The 27,997-nt window shown below is 36.2% G+C and overlaps 1 protein-coding gene across 4 annotated transcripts in view; it reads right to left on the bottom strand.

The window, feature by feature from the left end:
• Positions 1 to 27,997, bottom strand: part of Ack-like (activated Cdc42 kinase-like) — a 335,669-nt gene that overhangs the window by 60,902 nt on the left and 246,770 nt on the right. For 3 of the 4 annotated variants that reach the window (XM_090387918.1, XM_090387920.1, XM_090387919.1), the window contains exons 8-10: positions 25,528 to 25,677; positions 14,820 to 14,941; positions 13,514 to 13,681 (exon numbers count right to left, since the gene is read on the bottom strand). In XM_090387918.1, coding sequence (XP_090244044.1) covers positions 13,514 to 13,681; positions 14,820 to 14,941; positions 25,528 to 25,677 — 440 coding nt within the window. The remainder of the gene's footprint in view (positions 1 to 13,513; positions 13,682 to 14,819; positions 14,942 to 25,527; positions 25,678 to 27,997) is intronic. The other variant, XM_090387921.1, reaches the window with a different exon arrangement.

Raw genomic sequence — 27,997 nt, 5'->3', positions numbered from 1 at the left:
TTCTCATATGGATGCCCTTTTGCCAATCTCAACAGGCAAGTTACCAGTCTTTGGACCCTTTCAAAAAGCACAATATCTTTCATTAGGTGCAGTCTCCATACTTGAACACAGTATTCCAAGTGTGGTCTAACAATAGCATTATATAATGTGATTATGATGTCCTTATCTCTGCTAGCAATTATTTGATAAATCATCTTCCTTGCAACCTGTCTACAATGCTCGGAGAACTTCATGTCTGACTGTATTGTAATAACCAAGTTGCTTTCTTCCACTACCAGCTTTAGTTCAACTCCATTAAGTGTATAAGTTATTTTGGGGTTGCTGTTCCCCAGGTGTAATACCTTACACTTTGCTGGATTAAAAGCATAGCTGCCATTTTTCTGACCATCCCCTGAAGTCTGTCTATATCACTCTGAAGAAGCTCTGCTTGGCAGTGATCAATTTAACTACTCTACCAATCTTTACATCATCTGCAAATTTAGACATCACGCCCTCTATCCCTTCATCAATGTCACTTATGAATTTATGAATAATGTGGTCCAAATACTGATCCTTGGGGATATAATGGTGGATCAACTGGTGATCGTTGATCAGATGGAAGGTTTCTAGATCGTTTAAGAGTTGGTGATCAATTGATGTCATTTACCAAGATCATACATGATATGATCTTACTTCCAACTCGTGTATCATACATGGTACACGAGTTGGAAGAAAAATAGGATGCTGGCAGGTCAGCTTTATCTTTGGCCGAAGTGGCAACAGAACCATCTGGTTTTGACAGGTGGGAACACAGATGGGCAAAAGTTGCAGCCAACAGCTTTGCAAAACACCAGAATGCTCAAATACCATTTGGACAAGAAGCAAGTTTTCTACTCTTAGCCTGTTCGAAATCTAGTTTGGATTGATTAATAATGCTTTACAATTATTGGGAACTTTGGTGTAGGCAGAAAATGAACCCGAAGATTTGGAAACAAGCCAATTAAATTATGACATATAACATTCATCTCTTGAACAGCCTTAGCACATTTATTGGAAAACCAAGGTTTAGATAAAGGATGAGATTTTAAGGTGGAGTGTGGAATAAAGGATTTCATTCCTACAAGAATAATTTCACTGACACAAATCTGAGAAAACATTGACATCAGAAGATTTGAAACAGTAATCTGACCAATGAAAAGAAAAGAAAATTTGCAGATCATCCCATTCTGCATTCTTGTAATGCCAAACACAAGGTTCAGAATGACCACAAGAGAAAGGCTCCATTGGAGAAGCTATCATCATGTTTTGATCTGAGATATCAAGAGGATCACTTACCTGAACCGTGTACTTAGAAGGGTTGCTTGTGAGAAAAAGATCATGTGTGTTGGCTTGCGTGGTTAGGATTATCTTGAAGTCTGGTAGCAAAATGAACAACCTGCATGAGGACATCAGTAATTGCAAAAACCTCAGCATCTCAATGAGATGGGTCCATGTGACTAGAAAACGGAAGCCAGCTGGCTTCCTTTTTTCCATTTCCGTGAACATTAAAATCACCAAGGAAAATTACCATATCGTAAGAAAGTTGGACTGCAGAAAGTCAAGTTTCAAAGAAAGGCAGTGAAAGAGTTTCAAGAGATTAGTGGAGTTGGGAGAACGATAGAGGCAATAGATGATTTTGATAGAATGTGGTAGAGAGATTTAAGCCAGGGAAGATCAAAAAGGAGAAGATTCTAAATTACTGTCTCTGACAGGGAATATCAGAACAGACACATGCACAAGTATCACCTTTGAAGCAAAAGGAATCACACAGTGCATAATTCAGAAAAGTGAGACGAGCAGTAGCTGAATCAACCAATAACTGGGATTCTGTCAGAAAAAGTACATGGGGTTTGGCAGACTAAGTGGAAATAGGTATCACTGAGATTAGAACTGAGAACATGTCTATTTGTGAAATGAATGATTAAGTGTTTGGGAGGTTCAAATCTTTTCGCAGATAAGTTTGTTTTATTATTTTAACAAGTTGTGATGTATTTAGTACTAAAAAATTGGGAGCACATGCTATATGAAATAATGAAATTTTTGGGTATGGCATACATATGGTAAGAATATACCCAACTCCTGGACATAATGTGGCCTCAACAATGCCTCCCCCCAGCACACACACACACACACTACTTGGACTCCCTCCAGTCACTATCTGGCAGAGTAGAGGCAGCGATATTATATGCTAGCTGATTTTCCCCCAAGGGGCTCACATCTGGTGAGTATGGGCTTGGCACACCCAGGGTCCTGAGCTGGATATCATCATTCCTCTCTTTTTTGGCGATTCCTTTCTACTTCTCTCTCTCTCAGGTTAACTTAGGAATTTTTTTGGCTGGTGCAGCATAAGCCTGAGGCTTCTTTGTACTATATGGCTAATAATAATCTGGAAGCCTACTAGAGAGTTACCAACAGGTTTGGTTTTGTGGACTATCTAGCAGACAGCTTGCGAACACCATTTTAAAGCTGTACCCTTGAAATTAAGAAAGATTGGATCTTACCATGATGTCCATTATAACCCCAAAAGACATCAATCACTGGATGATGGAAGAGATGGTGGGGCTTGCCAGAGCTTTGCTCTGGAGACTAAACATGGGTTCCACCACTTAGCATTAGTTGAGGCATATGATGCAAAAAAAGCAAGCTTATACAGCATCAGCCAAAAAAAAAAAAAAAAAAAAAAAAACACATTCCCATTTCACCCATACGGTTACTCCAAATGTTTGTCTAGTTCAGCCTTAAATTCATTTAAGCTATCAACTTCCACAACAACATACGGAAGTCTGTTCCAGCAATCGACTACCCGCTGGCTAAAGACAAACTTCCACACATCTATTCTACAACTGTCTTTCCTCAATTGGAATCTATGACCCCTCAGGTTCTTAGGCTGAGCAAGGGGAAGTATCCTGTCAGCATTGAGCTTGCTCAAACAGATCAATCAGATCACCTTGCAGATGCCTAGTCTCTAGATGCTGCAATTAAGCCTTTCTTTGTAAGCAGATCCCTTTGTTCCTCTCACCAATCTTGAGCCCTTCTCTGTACTCGTTCTAGAAACTATACATCCTTCCTAAAATGAGGCCTCCAGACCTGTACGCAATACTCAAGGTGTGGCCTGACCATTGCCTTATACAAAGGGATAATTACCTCCTTGTCTCTGCTGGCAAAATTCTTATATATCATTCATAAAACTCCATGACTTGCTCTGACAGTCTGTCTCACTGCTCAGAGAACTTCATATCTGACTTCACAATTACCCCGTCTTTTTCATTCTCCACCTCCCTGAGTATAGTACAACACAGTTGGTACGTTTCTCTTGGGTTACTGCTACCCATATGCAGTACTTTGCATTTGTCAATGCTAAACTTTAGTTGCCACTTCTCAGCCCATCTGTCTAACTTTTCTAGATCCTGTTGCAGTAGCATATTGTCTTTAGTGTCATTAACAACTCTGCCAACCTTTGTATAATCTGCAAACTTGAACATTAAGTCTGATATACCTTCATCGATATCATTCATAAATACACAAAACAACAATAGGCCCAGCACCGAACCCTGGGGAACTGCACCAATAACATTAGTCTTAGAGCAGTGTCCATTTATTACCACTCTGCTGTCTCCCACTCAACCATCCCTTTATACATAGCAGCAATTCCTCCAATGATACACTGCTCCAATTTGTGCAGAAGTCTTCCATGCGCAACAGTGTCAAAAGCCTTTCTAAGATCCAAATATATGATATCAAAATTATTCTTTGCATCCAGTTCCTTTGTGACCACATTATAGTATCCAATCAAATTAGCATTAGTAGAGGCATATGATGCAAGAAAGCAAGCTTATGCAGCATCAGCCAAAAAAAAAAAAAATGCTTCCATTTCACCCTTCTGTTTGTTCCAAATACCTGTCCAGCTCAGCCTTAAATTTATTTAGGCTATCAACTTTCACAACAAAGGATGGAAGCCTGTTCCACCAACCAACTACCCACTGGCTAAAGGCAAACTTCCACACATCTAACCTACATCTGTCTTTCCTCAATTTGAAAATTGTTTAGACAAGACCTCCCCTTAACAAATCCATGCTGTGTCCGAGCTATCATCTAGACAAGAAGTCCTGTCTAGATGATCCTGCAGTGCTTCTTTAACCAGTGCCTCCATTAATTTCCCTGGAACAGAAGTTAAACTAAGAGGTCTGTAATTACTTGTGCTGCCCTCTGATCCTCCTTTGTGAATTGTGGTCCCATTCGCACATCTCCAGTCTATGGGTACCCCTATGAGTCCAAGGAAGCTCTCATAATTACGGCTAAGGGTCTGCTTACTTCCTTTTCTGCCTCCTTTAATATAACTGGATCGATTCCATCCACCCGAGGTGCCTTTCTTATGTGTATCTTCAACAATTTCTCCTCCACTTTGCTCTCAATTATTACAAAATCAACTAGCTCACTGCAAGAGTTTGATAAACCTCTGGCATTTCCCTCCCTGAATAACTCCTCATGTGTGAATGTAGTTGCAAAATACTCATTTAGTTTGTTAGCTACCTGAGCAGGATCATCAACAGTTGAACCATCGATATCAAGTGGACCAATCTGATTCATCCCCTTCCTTCTAGAGTTTACATAAGTAAAGAACTCTTTGCTGTTTTTCTTTACATCCTTTGCCAAAGATTTCTCGTAATCTGTCTTTGCCTGCCTAATCTCCTTTGACTTGATTTCAGACTAGCTTATATCTCCCATAGGCTTCTGTATTGCCTGATAATTTATATGCATCCCATGCATTTTCTTCTCTGCCACGAGCCTCATTAATTCATCTGACCTATATTTAGGCCTGAGCCTTGAACAGTATTTCTTTGTTGGTATGAAAAGCCTAGTAGCCTCCAAGTTTAAGTCCCTGCAGGCTTCCCATTTAGAATTCACTGTTGGTAACATCATCAGTTAATCCCACTGTATAGAATTTAAAAACTGTCTGAGACCACTGCAGTCACCTTTACGAAAGCAAAAAACTCTTCCCTTTACCCTCGATGGTAGTTACATCTTTAAGTAAATCCCACATCAGTACAATGTGTTAACTGTTACCTAGTGTTTCCTTTATCTGAAAATTCTTAATGCATGAATAATCACTGCTGATAATCTGATCCAGAGTATTAATCCCTCTGGTGTCCCCTGAAAACGATCTTCCAATAAATTCACAAAAGTCTTGCTAGCATGCAAGTGAACAACCCACAAGTTCCCGGCAATATCTGGAATCACCTATAAATCACCCAACCGATAAAATCACACATTACAAGACATTCTGATTTACTGGCCCACTCTAATTTCTCTGCACAACTGTTTGTTGTACTGTTGTCATCATATCTCTGATGACAACAGTACAACAAAGTAGTTATAGGCCTAATGACTCTGATGACAACATCAGAGTCATTAGGCCTATAACACACTCCTACTTTCATTTTCCCTTTCTCAGTGTTTGTCACACCAAACAGACTCGACATTGCACTGTCCACCTCAATTGGATGCACTTCCTTAGATTTTGTGTTTCTTAACTAACAGCATAACCCCTCCCCCTCCTCTCTTCCTACCCTGTCAATCCTTTCTGTACACATTGTACTCCCCAAATTCCAATTCTGCATTTCTTATATCTGTGTGACACCACGTCTCTGATATTCCAACAATATCTGCCTTTGATGCCTTGATCAGCACTTCAAATTAATCAAATTTATTTACTATACTTCTAGCATTGGTGTACATGCAAATATACATGCACCTGTTCTTACTGTTAATTATCCTAACACAGCCCATGTATTTACTTGTTCCATGATGACTCCCAGCAGCTCTTGTAATCATCAGCAACTTTATCTCTAGGCTGCTGCACATTACAATGGAAGTAGTGTGAGTATCACTTTCGCCTCTGCCTGCGGCTACTGTTAATCTTTTAGTTTGTGAATCCCCCAAGCTGGCAGTTTCTTGACCCACCTAACACTGCCTCGATAGCAGCAGCAAATATTCTTGCACCCTTTCTATTTAAGTTTATCCTATCCCTGCAAAAGCAGTCTCTCCTGTTAGCAAGCACAGATCATGCTGAAAAAAATTCTACCCCATGAGCCTAGCATAATCTCTCCAGGGCCGAATTGATTGACATGGCTCTCATCGTGTATATATATTAGGATATAATGACATTACTGAATGTCTAAGAAAGCAAGAAAAAGTAATAAATTATTAAACTGGGTTATGGATTCAGGGAACTACTAGTTATAGCAGAAATTTCCAGAAATCATAATGAAATATAGACAAATGTATTTTATCAGTGTATTGGGTAGGGGTCTGACCTATCAAGTGTAATTACAATTGAAAAAAATTGAGAATGCCAGCAAGGTAAAAGCAAATTAAATGAAATTAAGATTAACACAAAAATAATAATGATAACAAAAATAGTACCTAATGCAGGGGGTCCTAGGACGTTGACTACTTCTTCAAAGAGTCGGCAGCTAAAACCGTAGGAGCCACCACAATAAGCAGGATCTCTGTTTCTGTTATGATGTATAGGTAAGAAACATATATATCATAGCCGACCCGACAGAGACCAAAAGGAAGGAATAAAATCCCATAAATAAAAATAAATAAAGTAAAGTTAAAGAGGTAAAATAATGCCGATTAAATCTAATTAAAGGAAAACTGAATGAAAGTTTGAATTTAAAAATGAAGGCAAAATATATTCCTTTATGAAATTTAAATTTTGTAAATTTAATTTAAACAAAGTAACTTAAGATAAAGGAATTAAGTCAGATTTTTGACAACTTACTGCATGCTTAGACCAGAGTCAGTGAAATTAGCTGAGTGTGGTGAATACAAAGCTACAGTGGAGACCAAAGGTGAAAGCCGATAGTTCTCTGTACAGTATATTTATATCAGTTGGAGTAACCCCGAATGAGGGAGGGGGGGGGGAAGATGTGAATTGGTCAAAGTGAACTGTACCTGTGTGACCAGGAAGTAAACAATCTAACAAATGAGGCAAAGTGCCAGCAAAGGGAGAATTAATGACTAACAATGTCCCTTTGGCTTTTTCTGAACCAGCCAAAAAAAAAATTTCTGAGTTACCTTGAGAGAGAGTTTGATTTGATTTGATTTGATTTTTTGTGGTGCAAAAACGACAAGGTTATAATGCACCATGAAAATGTTAACATTCATAAAACATAGTTCAGTAACCTTTAAAAAGGTTACCTTTAAAAAGGTAACCTTTAAAAAGGTAACTTTTAATGAGGTAACCTTTAAAAAGGTTACCTCATTAAAAGTTTATATATATGTATATATAAAGACATAACACTACCCTGAGAGAGAGAGAGAGAGAGAGAGAGAGAGAGAGAGAGAGAGAGAGATGTGAGTATGGGTTTGCATTGTTACTGCATTTCTATTGATTTTAACAACCAACGAAATTGATCAACTGTTACTGCTATCTGTTGAGCTTTTTAAATTAATTAGATCTCTACTTCTGAAACAGAATGGGATTCATTATCCTCAAGATTTTATGCAAGTGAAGCAGATGGCCAGTATTTTGTTTTATTTAAGCTTATCTCAGGCCATTACCTAAGTGCTGCACAACTAAAATATTCAGTCTGCGTGCATCTCTCTGATAGACAAATACATTCTGTGTACACTAAATTTAAGACTGCCCCTCTATGCCAGATGTGAAAAAAAATTGGAGTGGTACACAAAATGCAGTGCCCAGACTATGAACCTATGAAATGAACTACGTCAGTAAAGTTATCAGAAATCTGAAAAACTGTCAAGGAAATCACTGTGCAGTAGTTATACAATGAATGGTGGCACTATGCATTTCCAATTTTGCAGTTGCTGAGCATTTTTGGCAGCAGGGATATCACAATTGTCCAAATCATGTCCGTATTACAGATTCAGCACAAGATCATTTATGCATCACTGGCTCAAGGTGTTTCACATCTGCAATACTAGATCCAATATTAATAGCAATTGGGATGTTCCTATTTGCCCCATTTTTGAAACATCGGTACCATGGAATGACTCTCAACGTTGGGGAAGGAAGGGAAATGGTGCCTTATGCATCAGCACAAAAAACTAGTCTTATCTACACATCACTCACCTGTTTTACTTCCACTAAGGGGCATCCACAAGACTTAATATCATGCTTGGCAATTCAATCTGCATTTGTAAGAGGCAGCCATCTCAAGTATTTATACCTTTTGATAAAGAGTCCTAATGTCAAACGTTCCTATGGTTTTCGATTTTACATTTCAAATTATACATAGTTATTTTAACATTGCATTTGTACATATTCTACTTTTATATTTTTTTGATCCATTATTTCCACATATGAAAACTTTTTTTTGATAATAACTTAATTTTTAAACTTCTACATTCTGGTCAGTGAATGCTATTATGTATTCAAGGGTTCTTTCAATAGGAAATATATAAATTAAACAAAAAATATAAATAATTATTTTTATAGCCTTTTTTGTATCCTTGCAATTTTCTCAGGTTGTACTAATATATATACAGTAGAACCCGGATAAGAAATTCCCAAATAAGAAGTTTTCCCCATTACTAGGTTTGGTTTCTTAAGCCCCAATTTCAACTCTAAATATTGTAATGTATTATTTTCCCGCACAAGAAGTTAGCATTAGCATTAGTAGAGGCATTTGATGCAAGAAAGCAAGCTTATGCAGCATCAGCCAAAAAAATTAAAGTAAAATAAATAAATAAAAAATAACCACTTCCACTTCACCCCTCTGTTCGTTCGAAATACCTGTCCAGCCGAGCCTTAAACTTATTTAGGCTATCAACTTCCACGACAAGGGATGGAAGTCTGTTCCACCTACCAACCACCGCTGGCTAAAGGCAAATTTCCGCACATCTATCCTACATCTGTCTTTCCTCAATTTGAATTTATGCCCTCTCAGGTGATTATTCTGAGCAAGAGGAAGAATCCCATCAACATTGAGCATGCTCAAACGATTCAAGGCTTTGTACACCTCTATCAGATCACCTCGCTGCTGCCTAGTCTCCAGACACTGTAATTCGCAAAACTTAGGCCTTTCTTCGTAAGAGCACCCCTTTGTTCCATTCACTAATCTTGTTGCCCTTCTCTGTACTTGTTCCAGCAGCTCTACATCCTTCTTGAAATGAGGTCTCCAGGCCTGTATACAGTACTCTAGGTGTGGCCTGACCATTGCCTTATACAAGAGAATAATCACTTCCTTATCCCTGCTAGAAAAATTCCTATATATCATTGACAATACACCATGAGCTACTCTTGCAGCCCGTCTGCACTGCTCAGAGAACTTCATATCTGCCTGCACAACCACTCCCAGGTCCCTTTCATTCTCTACCACTGTCAGTGTAGTACCACAGAGTTGATACGTTGCTCTGGGGTTGCTGTTTCCCATATGTAGTACTTTACATTTGTCAATGTTAAACTTCATTTGCCACCTCTCAGCCCATCTGCTCAACCTTTCCAGATCCTGTTGCAGCAGCATAGTGTCAGTAGTGTCCTTGACAACCCTGCCAACCTTCGTATCGTCTGCAAACTTGGACATTAAGCTTGATATACCATCATCAATATCATTTATAAATACAGAAAACAATAAAGGACCCAATACTGAACCCTGAGGGACTCCACTAAAAAGTTTCCTAGGTAAAAAGTTTCCCCGCATAAAAAGTTCATGATAAAGAATACACAGTGTATTATTATAATGACACTTTCTCATTTAATACGTTTTTTAAATATATAAATTCTTTATTTCTATATTTAAATCTTCACGCGTCGGCCACATAAAGCATTTGCCGTTAAGTTCTCATAGTTCTGAATTACTTAGTGGATTGTTGCTGTGTCTTATTATAATTGTGACCTTTTAATTAAAGTATGTTGAAAGCTAAACTTATAATACTGTATTTTATTTCTGTAGATTATTCTATTAGTATTTTTGGTAATTCTTTAAGAAATATGGTTTAGTTTACAAAGTAATTTGCACAGTGTGAATATGTTACACAAGTTTTATGAGTGGTAGAAAAGGAAACTACATGTTTTGATCAAACAATATAGAAAGCATGGTATTTTTAATGTTGATGAATTAGGACTCTTGTATAGTGGCATAGTGTTCTGTGGAAGGTGTCACCAGTGATTTGCCACATCTGTGCCATGGTACTTTGTGAAGAATTACAGAATCTCAGTAAAAGCCAGAAAAAAAATGTAGTCTGGTTTGTGACAGAGTAGTGCTATGTTCTGTTGTTCTGCCTCTGACTGCAGGGCCCCTAGGAAAACCCAATGCCACCTCTAGGAGGTGAGCCAGGCTGGCCTCTGCCAGGGTTGCCTGAGCTTCCTGATGGAGACCAGGTTAAAAAAAAAAAAAAAAAAAAAAAAAGAAGGGGAGCAAGAAAAGATGGAAGAGAGGATTGAAAGGGCAATGAATTTGGGTGGATTGACAGGGGAGAATTAATCCAACTTATTTAGGCAAAGTAAGGGAAAGAATGAAAGTTTAAAAGTTACAGGGAACAGGTGCCCCTGTGTAATTGCCATAGTACTTGTAGATCCCACACTGTGGTGAGTGCCAGCAATCTCCCACCTAGATTGTTGCTTACGTTTGTTTCTTACTAGGATGGCTTGTCGCTACCAGATGGAGGCACCATAACACACAATTGGCATGTATACCGCTTGGTATATGAGATTAAGGGACTTGTGTTTCAGCCCCCAGTCTGCCATGCTGACCCACCTAATCATAGCAGTGTACCTTTGAATTTTGTTGGCTAGATACTTTAGGTGGTGGAAGGAAAGCCCCAAGTCTAAGAAGATAACCAGGAGCTTGACTTCAGTGTGCAGTATGGGTGTAAAGTTCAATTTCATTGTAGACGGTCTCCTGATTTGTAGCCTGCCTTTAAGGAGTATGGATTTTGTTTTCTCTCCTGATTGTGCAGGGCCTACTTCCTAATAATACTTATGCATTCAAAGGACAGAATTGCCATGGTGGTAAGGAGCATTATAAGCCTTAGTCGCTGATGTGCAAATAAAACCAAAAACAACCAACCAGCCATGGTGGTAAACTGAGTAAGGAGAGAATTACAGTGCTAGTGGGGTCTAATATGAATGGCTCAGAGAAACTAGTAGTAGTAGCAGAGGCATGTGATGCAAGAAAGCAAGCAAAAAAAAAAAAACCTATTTCACACATCCATTCCTCTTTGAAGTTATTTAAGCTATCAACTTCCAAAATAACAGATGGAGGTTTGTTCCAGCAATCAACTACTCGCTGGCTAAAGGCAAATTTCCATACATCTATTCTATAACTGTCTTTCCTCAATTGGATTTATGTCCCCCTCAGGTTCGTATTCTGAGCAAGAGGTAGAATCCATCAGAATTGAGCCTGCTCTACCCATTCAAGGCCTTATACACCTCAATCAGATCACCTCTCAGGTACCTAAGTCTCCAGACGCTGCAATTTGAAGAACTATTACCAAAGAACCTTTCTTTGGTAATAAGACTCCTTTGTTCCCTTCACCAATCTTGTTGTCCTTCTCTGTACTCGCTCAAGCAACTCTATATCCTTCCTAAAATTAGGCCTCCAGACCTGTAAACAGTACTCAAGCCGTAGCCTGACCATTGCCTTATACAAAGGGATAATCACCTCCTTTTCCCTACTAGCAAAATTCCTGTATATCATTGACAACACCCCATGACCTGCTCTGACAGCCTGTCTGTACTGCTCAGAAAATTTCATATCTGACTGCACAGTTACTCTCAGGTCTTTTTTATTTTCTATCACCCTAAGTGTACATTTTCTACCACTCTACCAACTACCATTGTTTGTGATACGAAAACCCAAGAAATCACACTGTTTCAAGAACGTGAAAACACTTCCATGTAAATACAGGGACAATAAAACAGCATGGATGACCTGTGCTCTTTTTGATGAGTATTTAAGAGCTCTAGATTCAAAGATGGCAGGAGAGAATAGAAAAATTTTTATTTGTCGATAGAACAATGAGCACTTAGACAATGCCCATGTGGGTTTCTTCCATGGGGATTCCACATCAGTTGTGCAACCAATGGATCAGGAATGATCAAAGTTTTAAAGATGCATTTTCATAAGTACCTTGTACATAAATTGCTTACCCTTGTAGAACAGTGGAAAAACTGAAAATTCAAAATTTTCTTTGTTAGATGCATTGCATTATTTAGAATGTATAATGGGATACACTAAGCCCTACTGTTATAATTAATTCCTTTAAAAAGGCTGGGTTCTATAATGATACAAAATAAAATGTTGACAGGGTTGAAAGTGATGAACAGGAAGGGTTTCCTTTTAACAAATGGGATTTCCTGCAGAGTAGTTTCAGATTTACAGTAAATTTTTATGATTGTGTTAACGTAGACAATGATGTTATCTCATGTGAACTGCAAAGTATTAAAGATATTTGTAATGAAGATCAAAACATGACTGATAGTGAGTCTGAACAAGAATATGAGTCTGCTGTACCAACATTCCAAGATGTAGTGATTGGCTTCTCTTCATTGCAGTAATTCTTTCATAGTGAACCAGATGTTCCTGAGTCAGTGTTGAAATGTGTTAGGAAATTGATTTATTCTGTATGAAGCTCCTCCCAAAATATTTGAAGCAGTCTTCTCTGGATAGCTACTTGAAAAAATTATAAAAATTTTTAGTTTTTTTTCTTTTTACTACTCATAATTATTGTAATTGAATTTTATCATTGCATCCTTGTTATAATTTTGAAATCTTATTAAATTGTGACTAATAAATATTGTTTTGCATTAAATGACAATTTTTATTCTTGATAGTTTTCCTACAATTCACATGATCATTCATATGTATCTTTTCATTTTTATTTGTGTAGTTAATATTTCATACCCTTAGGTCATTTTCCCTTCTAAGAAGTTTTCCCTTGTAAGAAGTTCTAAACCTCCGGTACCTTGGTAAACTTCTTATCCGGGTTCTACTGTATATATACGTATATGCATCTGTCTAAATTATTAGATTTAAACGTTTTGTATATATTCATTGTAAGGGACTACCCTGCCTGTCTTCAGCGCAGCAGAGATAATGCATGATGTGTACACATATATTCAATTTTTTCTAAAATTTATCTAAAACATTTTAAATAAATGAACAAAAATTTGTCATTTGATATGCATAAATAATTAATATTATATGAAAAGTTATTTAATTTAGGTGTATAAAGGTGAAAGAGATTTCTAACATAATTTCATAACATGTAAAGTAAACAGAGATAACAGTCATTTCTCTGCAGTGCAGTATGGAGATGTAGCTCAGAGCAGCAGGAGGGGAGCCTACATAAAAGGCATTATATGTCTGTTTAGAAAGAGAGACCCATAATATATCAGGTGGGGAGGCTCCTCAAATTAGGTTATGCCTCAGCATGTAACCTATTTAATTTGTTAAAAAATCTATTTAGTGTTTAAAAAAAGTAATTTGAATGGTATAACAATAAAGAACTTGTCTAAACACACCTTCTCCTACTTGCATAAACTCCTGATTTGCCCTCAACTCTAGAAAATGTAGGACGATTTGTGGGCAGATTTTGTCCAAGGTAGGCTACAGTATTAGCTGGATTAAAAAGACCAGTTTTGCCATTATTTAACACTCCTTTCCACAAGTTTGGAGCATCCTGGAGTGGCCTGAAAAGCATTCAAGTTATTTGAACAAGAAACTGTTTAAACATTATGGATTTGAAATTTTATAATAAAAATAATTATAAAAGAATACATTTTGATATTACACAAAAGGACCAGTCTTAAATTGTTATTAAGAGCTATTTACTATAAATATTACTCATCATAATCACTGGTTAATATTATCAACAACATGCTATATCCCAAATTCTAACAGTCGAGTCCTTCTACTCAGAATTTTTTTTCCAATGTTACCTTTGACAGGTCAATGTGCCTGTGACAGTTACTGTAATCAAAATCAACTTCCCTCCTTCCTCACTGTAGCCTTCATTGCCAAGTTGTTTTCTTGGGGTTGCCGGTTGCCAGCAGATATGCATTTCTGGCAGATCAGCTAGTCAAACCATAGCAAACCAGATCTTATGGTAGCTTACTTCATACAGTTTTATTGTGCACTATTTCTGTGCATGGGGGCCCTACCATTACATCTAACTACAGTCCTAAATGAAGAGGACTTTATCCTCCAGTCTTTGACAGGACTGAAACCTAGGCTTCTCCAAATGATTCTCTCAGTTTTGTAAGACCAAAAGGTAATAACAGACTTCACCACAATGGAGTGGCACAAGCATAAAGCCTAAATTTTTCACTAAAGAGTCATTACAAAATATATGCTATTGTGAGCCTAAGAACCACATGTGTCTCTTCTCTGCAAACTGCTGCTAAAATGATAAAAAATCACTTTATGCATAAGAAATAAGCAATAAAGACATGAATCCAAAAAGAGAAATAATAGAGGTAAAATTATTGCTCTGTTGGTATAAAAAAGTGGGATGTAAATTTATAGCGGTACTACTGTAAATATGTGCCTGATTGATTTATTAATCAGGCACATATTTACAGTGACAGTGACAAAGTGATTGATTTATCACTTTGTCACTGTAACCTATTTACATGCATGATCCCTTCTCTTAACTTATTGCATGCAAAAGGCTACTTGAAACATATACATTATTCACTCTCTCTTTGGCCTGCTACATTGTTTTGTAGCCATGTTGAACAATTGAGCACTACGACTAATATGATACCATTTGATTATATTCAATAAATTAAGTTTTTTTTTTTTTTTTTTTACACTTAATCTTGGTACCTTTTGTCTAGAACAGTGATGACATCTCCCACTTGATACTGTAGCCAATCTTTTTTTAATTTAGGTGGACTTCCAGCAACATCCAGTGAGTCTTTAACAGCCTGCACTTGTTCAGGTTTGCACTAAAAAAAGTAGCATATGGCATATAATTAGTAAAGTAGTAGTAATTGAACAGGTGCATCACTTATACATTAACACAAATTCTCCTAATACTAAGTATTATCTGAGTAGTAGGACACACAAACATGGCACATAATAGATGGCTCCATATGAATTGTTTTGAAATTTTTGTAGACTTGCTTGTTAAAGGGTTGAATAGTCAAACGATGTATAACATTTCATACAATCCAATATGTCAGGGACAAAAAAAAGGAAATGACTATTCAAACTTTAACAAGCAGGTCTACAAAAATTTCAAAACAATTCATTCATTAATGAACATATTATTTGAACTAACCTTCAGATTTATGTATGTACTTCCCACAGCCAATACATGAAAAATGTAGATCTATGGATATACTCCTGAAAGGGTTAATATCCTCTAATAGTGTAAATAGAGACTTTTGAACAATGTGAATATTTTCTTCTTTGCATATTTTCTTTCTTATGACTGTTGCCTTGCTACTCCTTACTAATGCATCAATTATTAACTGTCAAGTACATAACTGTTTCTAAAACTTTACATGTATTTATTTATTTTATTTTTTTTTTTTTGTATACAGTAAATGGGTTCAACTGTTATGTATAGTTAAAATAAAATAAATAAAAATATTTAAAGGCTTGCTTTTCAAATCTGTCAGTAATGAACACCTGAATGAGAGCTCCGATAAAATATGTACCCTCAGACACCAAGCTAACTGAAAAAATTGTCATATCATATTACAATTTTAAAAATACAGTAAACCCCCGCTATTCGTGGGGGTTACGTTCCTGAGAAATGCTGCGAATACTGAGTTATGGCTCCCATAGTAATAAAGGGGTTCCGTTCCAAAGTATGAAATATATAAAAAAAACTAGTCTAAAATTTTGTCTATATATGTATTATATGAACCTTCATAATATGACGATGTACATAGACAGTACATAGTGAAATGCAAGCATATGGCATCGAAATGAAAATAAGAAACAATTTAATATTAAATGTAATATTTATTAGAAATTTCAAACCAGCAGCACCTTTGCTAGCTAAAAAAACTTATCCCGCAAGTGCTATCACCAGTTTCGCTAAAGTGTTTTGCCTTTTCACTAATGATGAGTGAACTTAAGGGAATTTTATTTTGAGTTCGGTCTTCTATCCACAGATTTAAAGCTTTTTCCATTTTTTCTAATTTAACATCACGAGTTACAGAGCAAATTTTTGAAGCAATTAGCATGTTTTCACGGATACTACGGCGGATTTTTTCTTCTGATTTCTCGATTGATCGTACCGTTGACCTCATTGATTTTATAATGTTTTGCCACTGAGGAGACACTTTCACCATTAGAAATTTTATCTAATAACTCAATTTTATTCGCTAATGTCATCACCTTCTTTGATCTTTTCACATTTCCCTTGTTATTCGTAGCCATATTTTTGTACGGGTTAGAAAGAACTTGTCCACAATAAAGTCACTTTCTTCCATTAACACACTCGAAAAAGTCTGTTTTACACTGCAAAACGGTAGATGTATCACTTTTGTAAGCATATTAATTTATAAATTGATAAATTTATTCAATTTATAAGCATATAAATTAAAAGCAAACGACTAAACCTTCCATAACAAGCGCATAACACATACTGAACAAGGATTAGCGAGAAACACCCACGCTCGCGATTTTGTCACCCCTATCCCCTACCCACTGAGCGCTGTTTTTGACTGGGAAAGATAATTTTAGCCACGTTCATTTTTTTTTTTTTTTTATGGTGGAAAATGCTCACGGTGTTTTAAAAGTCACATTTTTTTTTTAGGTTTCATTTTATATTAATGCAACCGTGAAACCGCGAGGCTCTCAAAGGGCATTCTGATGTAATGAAATCTAGGATATGACTTGAAAGATATTATTATTATTATTAGCTATATAGTTGTTGTTTGTTTGTTTGTTACTTGGTTTTTAGGAGCATTAGCAACTAAGGCCATATTGCTCCGGGAATATGCGGTGGTCATTCCCTGACCTTTCCGCATCTTCCGTATTTGGTGGTCACGGGCTCGAACCCCGGTCTAATCAAGAAGCGTGTGCTACGCACTGCTGCTCCTTCCCACCTGGCTACGGAGGCGCCTAGCTATATGGTGCAAGGAAGCCTGAGGCTTTTGCTACACAGCCAAAAAAAATTCTGAGTTACCCTTAGAGAGAGAGAGAGAGAGAGAGAGAGAGAGAGAGAGAGAGAGAGAGAGAGAGAGAGAGAGAGAGAGAGAGAGAGAGAGAGAGGACAAAACAGTTGTAAAGTATATCTCCACAATATCAGAGATGGTGGTGGTATCCACTGAGAATAAGTAAAAACAGTCTTCTCCTTCGGGTGAAGCATTACTTATTCGAAGTAGTGCAATGTCATGGCAATTCGTCGTGAAGGTATTCACAATATGAGATATAATTTAAATGATGCCGCTATTGCAAATATTTGCTAATCTATAATTGGCTGTGTATTAATGATGCAAGTGCCCTAAGATATACATAGTCTAACTCTTTCGCAGCTTGAGGCATAAGCCCTTAATGCATTAGAGTACACACTTAATATTAATACACTCTTACTTGAGTAATTTTTGAAGTTACAAGTTACTATTTATACAAAGTAACCACATGAAACTTGCTAAAGAAGAGGTACCACCATTTGTGGTACTATTTTTGCCTTCCACTGTGTCTTGCTATTTACGATTTCAGTATGATCTAAGTAAATATGCCTCTCACAGATGCTGCTAAAGAAGTTAGGTACACTTTGTTTTATGCTTAATTATTATACAAAATGGTTTCTTGTCTCAATTATTATTACTTATCTGTTTATTTATCAAACAAGTGACTACTAGTTTTATGATTATATGTATTTTATGCTTCTTTCTTTTTCATTTTCAGCAGGAGTAATAAGTTCAGCAACTTAAATAAGTTTTGCTTTGTTGGAAATAAACAACATTTGTGTTTTTGTTACAAATAAATGTTTTTTACAACAGAAATGTTGTAAAAAACATTTTTAAATAAAATGTTTTTTGTTTTATAAAATTTAAAAAAAAATTATATTTAACAAATATACCAATCTGTTAATAAAAGAGCTAACACTGACATACAAACAGAACTCAAATTTTTTTCAGAAATAAAAAAAAAAAAAAGATAATTCGGGATCTGCCAAACCATGTGGAGTCAGAGGACACAACAATTATTATAACAATTTATAGAGCCACTTATTCTGGGTGCTTAGAGGCAATATGACTAAAAATTTGAAAGATATACTTTTGCAGTAATTTGAATACAAATGTATTCTTTGTACATTCACTTATCACCTCCTTCCATTACTAGTAACAGAAGAGAGAATTTAGTTTTGTATTAGAATTATGAGTATCATGTATTAGCATTAGTAGGGCATATGATGAAAGAAAGCAAGCTTATATAGCATCAGCCAAGGAAAAAAAAAAAAAAATACCCTTCCCATTTCACCCATCCATTCATTCCAACTGTTTGTCTAGTTTTGCCTTGAACTTATTTAAGTTGCTGACCTCCACTACAACAGACAGAAGTTTCTTGCAACTATCAACCATCTCTTGGCTAAAGATGAATTTCCGCACATCTATTCTACAATTGTCTTTCCTCAATTTGAATTTATGCCCCCTCAGGTGAGTAATCTGAGCAAGAGGAAGAATCCAATTAGCATTGAGCTTGCTCAATCCATTCAAGGCCTTATACACTTCAATTAGATCACCTCACAGGTGCCTGGTTTCCAGAAGCTGTAATCTGCAGAACTTGAGCCTTTCTTTGTTCCATTCACCAATCTGGTGGTCCTTCTCTGTACTTGTTCCAGCAGCTCTATATCTTTCTTAAAATGAGGCCTCCAGACCTGTATACAGTACTCAAGTTGTGGCCTGACCATTGCCTTATAGAAGGGGACAATCACCCATTATCCCTGCTAGCGAAATTCCTGTATATCATTGACAAGACACCATGAGCTACTCTTGCAGACTGTCTGCGCTGCTCAGAAAACTTCATATCTGCCTGCACAATTACCCCCAGGTCCTTTTCACTCTCTATCACTGTCAGTGTAGTACCACACAGTTGATACATTACTCTGGGGTTGCTGCTACCCATTTAACATTTGTCAATGTTAAACTTCGGTTGCCACCTCTCAGCCCATCTGCTCAACTTTTCCAGATCCTGTTGCAGAAGTGTACTATCATCACTATCATTAAAAACACTGTCAACCTTCGTATTGTCTGCAAACTTACATATTAACCTGATATATACTTTCATCAATATCACTGATAAATACTGAAAACAACAATGGGCCCAACACCGAACGCTGGGGGACTCCACTAATAACATTAGTCCACATAGAGCAGTGTCCATTGATTACCACTCTCTGCTGTCTCCCACTCAACCATCCCTTTATCCATTGCAGCAATTTGCCCTTAATGCCATACCGCTTCAATGTGTACAGCAGTCTTCCACGTGCAACAGTACAGTCTGTCCTCGTATAGCACGATAGTTGTGTTCCTAGAAACTCTCGTGCAATGCAAAATCGTGCAATATAAACAACAGGCCCTATGGGAAAAGTGGGGTTAGGTGCCGACCACCCAAGATTGAACACACATTTGGAACCAAAACATTACCAAACACAATAAATAATCGGGTAATTTTAATCGTTATAAAATACTTATGTATTTTATAACGATTAAAATACGTAATAAAAAATATAATATTTTTTATTATAATATAATAAATAATATTTATTTTTTATTATTTATTATATTATAATAAAGTATTTTAGTATTTTTTAATACTAAAAAAGTATTTTTTACGAATAAAATACGAATTTTATTCGTAAAAAATTTATTATATTAAATAAAATAGTCGTAATAAAATACTTACGTATTTTATGATGACTATTACGTAATAAAATATCGCTAATGCTTTTGCTTCTATCGTAAGCAAACTTGTTTTTTGTTTGATTTTCTATCCAAACAGATCGAAAAACAGATAGAAAAGACAGCCGTTCCATCTCTTCCAATTCTTGTGTCTTAATCTAATGGATTTTAATTACACTTTGAGTTGTTCCTGCTATGAAAGTTGTTTTTATTTTCTCCGCATTCTTTGTAATTTTCGGCGTTGCCTCATTTAGGTCTGTAGCACGTGCAATATCACATGGTCTTTCATTTCGCTCAAAGCGTTTCACAATTTCATATTTTTTTCTCTATCGACAGAGGCGGACTGGCCATAAGCTTTACCGGGGAAACCCCGGTGGGCCGGAGGCCGGTGTGATTTTGGCCATAAACTGTAGTATGAGGCCACTATAAATTTTCCCGGGTAAGAATTTTTGACCCAGTCCGCCTCTGTTTATCGATATTGTTTTTTTTTTCTCTTTCTGAATCTGCAGTGTCTTCGCCAGGATGCTTCCTTTTCACACTTTTTAAGTATTTTACTCATTTTTAAAGCACAATTACAAAACGAGGAGGCACCCTTAATACACATAAACAAAGCTGCGCGCGTGTAGCAACTGAATAAACAACGCCGTAAAGGCCGAGATACACTATTAACACCTCACATTTTACTAAAGCACATTTCTGGGGGTTACTACCATAAAACAATTTCCAGTTGTGTTTCTGCTAGTGGAATCTGTTATAAACTGGTCGTAAGGTCGTAAACTCGATCTAATTGCAATTGCAAATTATCGATAGCTGGAATTGTGTGGGTTTTTACGTTATTATGGTGAAATGTGTTTCCCCTTCACTGATATAAAACACATAAATACATTTTCAGAATCTTCTTCATTTCTATTGTGTTGCATTCAGTTGGGGTGATTCCGCGTTCGACTGCCATTTCTTGTAAACACGAAGGCGAATCGTGCATAAGTGAATTCGGTTCGTGTTATATAAGATATCGTTTCCCTATTTATAAATCGTGTATGATCGAATTCGTGTAATGTAAACACGTGTTATACGAGGACCAACTGTATCAAAATCTTTCCCGAAATCCAAGTATATAATATCAAAATTATTACTTACATCCAGTTCCTTTGTGACCACATCATAGTATTCAATCAAATTGGTCAGACAAGATTTCCCATTAACAAACCCATGCTGTATTGAACTATTATTGCAGTCTTGTCAAAGTGATCCTGCATCACTTCTTTAAACAGTGACTCCATTATTTTCCCAGGAACAGAAGTTAAACTAACAGGTCTATAATTATTTGTGTCACCCTTTCAACCCTCTTTGTCAATTGGGGACACATTTGCACATCTCCTGTCCATGGGGACCTCCTCCGAGTCCGAGGAAGCTTTCATAATTATGGCTAAGCGTTTGCTTACTTCCTTTGCTGCCTCCTTTAACATAACTGGATAGATCTAATCCACCCCAGGTGCCTTCCTTATGTTTAACTTCAACAATTTCTCCTCCACTTTGCTCTCAGTTATTACAAAATCATTTAGCTCCCTGTTAGAGTTTGATAAACTTCTGGCATTCCCCTCCTTGAACAACTCCTTGTGTGTGTGTGTGTGTGTGTGTGTGTGTGTGTGTGTGTGTGTGTGTGTGTGTGTGTGTGTGTGTGTGTGTGTGTGTGTGTGTGTGTGTGTGAATGTAAATGCAGAATACTCATTCAGTTTATCAGCTACCTGAGCACAATCATCAATAGTCACACCATCTATGTTCAGTGGACCAATCTGATTCATCCCTTTCCTTCTAGAGTTTACATAAGTAAAGAACTCTTTGTTGTTTTTCTTTGCATCTTTTGTCAAATATTTCTTGTAACATGCCTTTGCCTGCCTAACCTCCTTTGTGACTTGATTACAGACTAGCTTATATCTGCCATTGGCTTCTGTGTCTCCTGAAAATTAATAGGTATCCGATGCATTTTTCTTCTCTGCCATGAGCCACATTAATTCATCTGATATCCATACATAGGTCTGAACCTTGAACAGTATTTCTTAGTTGGTATGAAAAGTCTAGTAGCCTTCAAGATTAAGTTCCTGAAGGCTTCCCATTTAGAATTCGCCATTGGTAACATCATAAGTTTATCCCACTGTACAGAATTTAAAAACTCTCTGAGACCACTGTAGTCATCTTTATGAAAGTGATTCAAAGTGACCCTTCCCCTTACACCCCTGATGGTAGTTACATCTTTAATTAAATCTCAAATTGGTACACTGTGATCACTGTCACCTAGTGGTTCCTTTATCTGCAGAATCTTAATGCATGAAGAATCACTGCTGATAATCAGATCAAGAGTATTAGTTCGTCTGGTTGCCTCTCAAACACGTTGCTGTAGAAAACAGTCATCCAATAAATCCACAAAAGTCTTGCTAGTGTGCAAGTGACCAAACCACAAGTTCCAGTCAATATCTGGGAAGTTAAAATCCCCCATTATAAGACAACCTGATTTACTGGCCTACTATTTCTCTGTACTGTTATTGGTTGTACTCATCAAAACACACTCCTGCTCTTAACTGTGCTTTCTCAGTGCTTATGTCACACCACGCTGACTCAACGTTGCATTGTCTACCAATGTCAATTGGGTGCACTTCCTTAGATTTTTATGTGTTTCTTAACTAACAGCATAACCCCTCCTCCCTTCCTGTCCTGTCTATCCTTTCTGTACACATTTTACTCCCCAAATTCCAATTCTGCACTGTTTATATCCATGTGGCACCACGTCTCTGATATCCCAACAATATCCGCTTTTGATGTCTTCACCAGCACTTCAGATTCGTCAAATTTATTTACTATACTCCTAGCATTGGTGTACATGCAAGTATACATACACCTATTCTTACACAACCCATAGCACACGCTTCTTGATTAGACCAGGGTTCGAGCCCATCACCACCAAATACGGAGAATGCGGAAAGGTCAAGGAATGACCACCGCATATCCCGGAGCAATATGGCCTTAGTTGCTAATGCTCCTAAAAACCAAATAACAAACAAGCAAACACAATCCATGTATTTACTTGTTCCATGATGACTCCCAGCATCTCTTGAAATCCCCAGTACCTTGCTTTGCAGGCTGCTGCTCATTCCAATAGAAGCAGTGCAAGAATCACTTTCACTTCTGCCTGTGGCTACCGATAATCTTTTAGTCTGCGATTACCCCCCCCACAAGCTAGCAGTTTTCTGACCCACCTAACACTGCCTCGATAGCATCAGCAAATATTCTTGCACCCTTTCTATTTAAGTGTATCCCATCCCTGTAGAAACAATCTCTCCTATTAACAAGCACAGTGAGTCTAGCACAATCTCTCCAGGGCCAAATTGATTGACAAGGTTCTCATCATATACTCCTATCATGTCTAAGCAGAATTGCACACTTTCAAATTTAACCTTAACTTGTGACTTTTTTTTCACCATTCACCTGTACTTGTTAAGTAAATATGCAGATCTCCTACTCTTAAGGTCATTAGTGCCAATGTGTACAACATCTCCCTTTGTGCACTTAAAAGATATCTGTTCTACAACATCATCAACTTTGCCGCATAATGGCCTTTAGCTGCCGTTGTGCTGTTAAACCTCCAACAACAACAACATCATCAATCAGCAACCCTGATGATTGATGATGCCCCTGGCAGACATACCTTTTTCCTATTCCCACCATGTACTGTGAAATGTTATAAAATTTACTCACCTTTGAATCACAATTAGTACTTCAAGATATGGTGAATATCCAAAAAAATATGTGATATGATCTGATTAAAACTATGACAAAATTTCTGAATAGAAATTAGCTTTGTCAGACGTGCATATGCCTCAATTAGGAAATGCTTATGAATAGAAATAAATGCATTAACAAGATTACCACAGCACCTGGTGTGGTATAAACATAGAACAAATAGGTCTTTCAGCTAATTACAATGATTTAGAAGAAAGAAGAAACTTTAAAGAAGTGCAGACTCACTAATACAGTTGTGCCCCCGTATCCGCTGATTCAGTTACCAGCGGTTAACCACAGAAAAAAACCGAAAAGGCTTAACACTTACTACTCACGTGTCCAATACGATGCTCCCTTTATTTTTTACAATGTCAATTTTAAATCGAATAGCGTCCCTTTATTTATTTACAATGTCGCGTATGGTTTGGTCACCAACATTATAATGGTTCATTAAAGATTTAATGGATGCACCATTTTCAAACTTTTGAATAATTTAAAGTTTTTGTTTAATTTGAAAGCACAACTCTTGCGTTTGCCCATCATTTTCATGATTTTTAAACAAAAAAAAAAAAGAAAAGAAAAAAAAGAAAAAAGTTACTATAAGAAAGAAAAAAAAAAAAAAAAATTCCGACATTCCTGACATAAATAACAAAACAAAATTTGTCCTTTTGTGGTGTGATGGAACACAACAATCAATGCAACACACTAAATCAAACTAAACATTTGGCCTCTTTTTTTCTGTTTTTTTGTTTGGAGTGGTAGGTGTGAAGCCAGCGGGGGTTCCAAGATAATAGGTACACTAATCTCCCAGTGACAACTTATAACGCTGGTTCTTGTCGCTTATTTACAACTTGAAAAATATCTGTTTATACCTATTCTAGTTATTACTTGAATTTTATGATTTCTGGTTTTTTTTTTTTTTTTTTTTTTTTAATTTGGAGTCGTGAAGTGTCCTGGTTAATCCGCTTCTCAGTCCCGGTAAATCCAATCCAATCCCGGTAAATCGAGAGTCTGCTGTACTTTATTATTACCATATTAAATGTTGGTAAATGTCTTACTGTGTGTTTAATTTATCAATTAAACTTTATTATATGTATGTATGTACATACAAGAAAATCACATTATATATGGGGTCAGCAGGTGTTCCCTTATATCCTCGGTTTCAGCCATCCATGGTAGGTCTTGGAACCCCCGTGGTCTTACTGTAATACCAATCCACAAAAATCGAAATAAAAAATTTTCATTAAAATTTTAATAAACAACCTGCATTACCCTATAAATCTGTGAGTAATAGACAATATCTGACTTCAAATTTGGATTCATGAATCCAAATTCAGGAAGAAAAAGATCAAAGATTAGAATTTGCTGTCCACTATTTATCAGATTTAAAATTACTTGAACATCTAGAGTAAAAGACATTCTGCCTCACAATACCCTAAAATCATAGATCTTGTCATGTTTCACAAAATGAGAACCAAAAGGAAAAAATGAATATTCCACTGTTCAACATATGATAAAAATAGCCCTTTAATACAATTTTTATTAATGAAATTAATGTACTGAGAAGACTGAAAACAATTTCATTCATCAGAAGAATTCATACACAAAGCTTTATAAAATAAGAGTATCTTAATTTTTTTATAGACAAAACTGAAAATATTTTTTATAATGTAGTAGACATGTCTCAGTTTCAATCTGAGAAAATCTCTCAACTGTCCAAATGTCCTATTTTGATAAACAATTGAAAAATCATTCTAATGTTATAATTAGATTTTTTTAATTAAAAAAAATTAAAGAATGGAAATTATACATTTCAATTAAATTTTTTTAAAAACTGACTTTTAAATTAGAGTGATTAAAATTATAGTAAGTTATTTATGTAAGATCTTTACCTCTGGTAGCATCTGAATAATTTCAGAAAATTTGGGTCTTTTGTTGGGATCATGCTGCCAACATTTTAGCATTAATGTGTAATACTCCTTTGGACAACATTCTGGTTGTTCTAGCCTCTGAAAATTTGGTTCATCTATGGCTTCAAGAATCTAAATATTTTAAAATATAAACTATCACTATGAAGTAATATCCAACATTATTCTAGACTGACATTACATAACTTCATGAACTACACAAACAAATAGGAAGTGTTATTTCTTTGTATAGCATAAATCAATTATTTATTATGAAAACTGTTCTTGAATATGTTTGTTCACAATAGTAGTATTGAGTTTTTCATCTACAAGGATAAATTATATGTCATTCAAAAAGTCTCACAGAGGAATTGAGTTTATGATATTAAACAAAATTTAATGAATTTATTTTTAAATATGAAATTTAATAATTTACCAGTTTACATTAAATTGGAACTGACCTTTATATAACTCATATCTTTAATGTGCTAACAAAATATTTTTGTTTATATTACTATTGAAATATTTGTTAATGTGTATTAGTAAATGTTGAGTTATTACTACAGTTATAAGTTTAGTATTCTTTTTTAAAAAAATCCATATGCAAGGCAGTACTTTAAATCTTACCTGGTGGTATTCTGAATCAGGACAGCTTGTACTCTTACAAATGTTAAACAGAAAATTATTTTGTAGCTCCTTACTGATTTTGATTTGAATATGTTATTTTATAGATCATTTGAATGAATGTTGGAGCTTGAATGTATTATTTAGAAACAAAGTATAACCATTTACACAATGGTTATCACTTTCTACAGAGGAACAGCAGAGCATCAGTCCATGCAGCAGGAAATCAAGGTTCAATTCTAGTTAACAACCATGATGATGTTTTTTTAAAGCTTTCTATATGAATTAGTCAGCTTCAGTCTGAGAGTGCCAATTATTAAATTCATGGCTTAAGTGCAAAATTAGTGATCTCCTGTCTAAAGTAATTATAATTAAATAACTTCTTTTATAAAACTGTTTGCAAACTTTTGAGACAAAATAATGGTACTTTCTTTTCTTTCTTTTTTTCTCTCAAAATACTTGAAAAAGTGAAGTGAAACAACAATGATAAAAACACAAATGTTAAATATGTATACTCTACAAAGACAAAAATAAAACTGAAAATATCATATCTATGATGAGTTTGAATATGTTATTTTTGTGTTTGAGATTTTATAATGCAAGGAAAACTAAAGGCCATACTGTGCCAAAAGTAGCTCCGTGCAGGCGAAGTCTTTACAACACAAGATAATAGAGAAGTTTTCCTTAAATTTTTGCTGTTTTATTGACAACAGCAGTTTTATTGACAAGTCTTTACAACACAAGATAATAGAGAAGTTTTCCTTAAATTTTTGCTGTTTTATTGACAATATGAATTGGCATATTAATTTAATTTCTAGAAATAGCTTTATATTCCTAGTTACGATATTTATTTTATTTTGAACTTAGATAAAGATTTTGTAGGTTATTACTTAGTATTGATAAGGGTATCCAATCCACGTGTCGGACAAGATTTTGCAGCTCCGGCGAACGCTAAGTTTTTAATTATATTTAGCCCTTTTATTTACTTAATTGTTATACTAAATTATTTTCTATAAGCAGCTTATAGTCCTAGTCAAGCTCCTTGGGTTATTTTGAATTTAGATGGTTAATACTTAGTGTCCGTATATTTACCGTTCATAACTTGCCACCATTGTTAAACGATACAACGTATATATTCTGAACTAAATAGCGTAAGGTTTAATTAACCAGTAAAATTTATTAATCTTATTAAATTTCATTGTAAATTAAATTATACTTAAACGGAATCATGATGCAGACTAGAGCAGCAAAGCAATGCCACAGATTAGCCAAAGTGCAGTGTCTTGGGGTGAACTGAAGGGGGTGATTCTCCAATGCATAACAGTCTAAAAAAATGTGTGAAATGTGTAATGTTTGCTGGCCTGTCTACAACAGGATATGATCTAGCCAAGGAGGATGTCTTTGTGTGTGTGTGTGTGTGTGTGTGTGTGTGTGTGTGTGTGTGTGTGTGTGTGTGTGTGTGTGTGTGTGTGTGTGTGTGTGTGTGCGCGCGCGCGCGCGCGCACACAGGCTAGGTGCAGAGAATGTGAGGAAATTAGGCACCAACACAGCATTCTAATGGGCATCTATGAGAGATTCAGGTGTCGGGTGGATGCCCTCGAGCAAATTAATAAGAGGGCCCATCAAGCTCTCAGCTGCCTAAACTAATGCCAGAGCTCACTCCTGTGCATCGGGCAACACAATGGCAATCTACAAGGCAGAATGCGCTGGTCCCACAGGAACTAGTTATTGGTGGTGGCCTATTGTCAAGGAGAGGGGGAATATATTATGCAAAAAGGATAGGTGGAACAGGACCAGGGTATGTCTGCCAGGGGCAAAAGTTGATGACGTT

This window comes from Mastigoproctus giganteus, chromosome 13 (assembly GCF_048544385.1).
Source record: "Mastigoproctus giganteus isolate SK-2022 chromosome 13, ASM4854438v1, whole genome shotgun sequence".
NCBI classification, from domain to species: Eukaryota; Metazoa; Arthropoda; class Arachnida; order Uropygi; family Thelyphonidae; genus Mastigoproctus; species Mastigoproctus giganteus.
The sequence above is the reverse complement of the archived record's forward strand: the minus strand, read 5'-3'. Positions and strand labels throughout refer to the sequence as shown.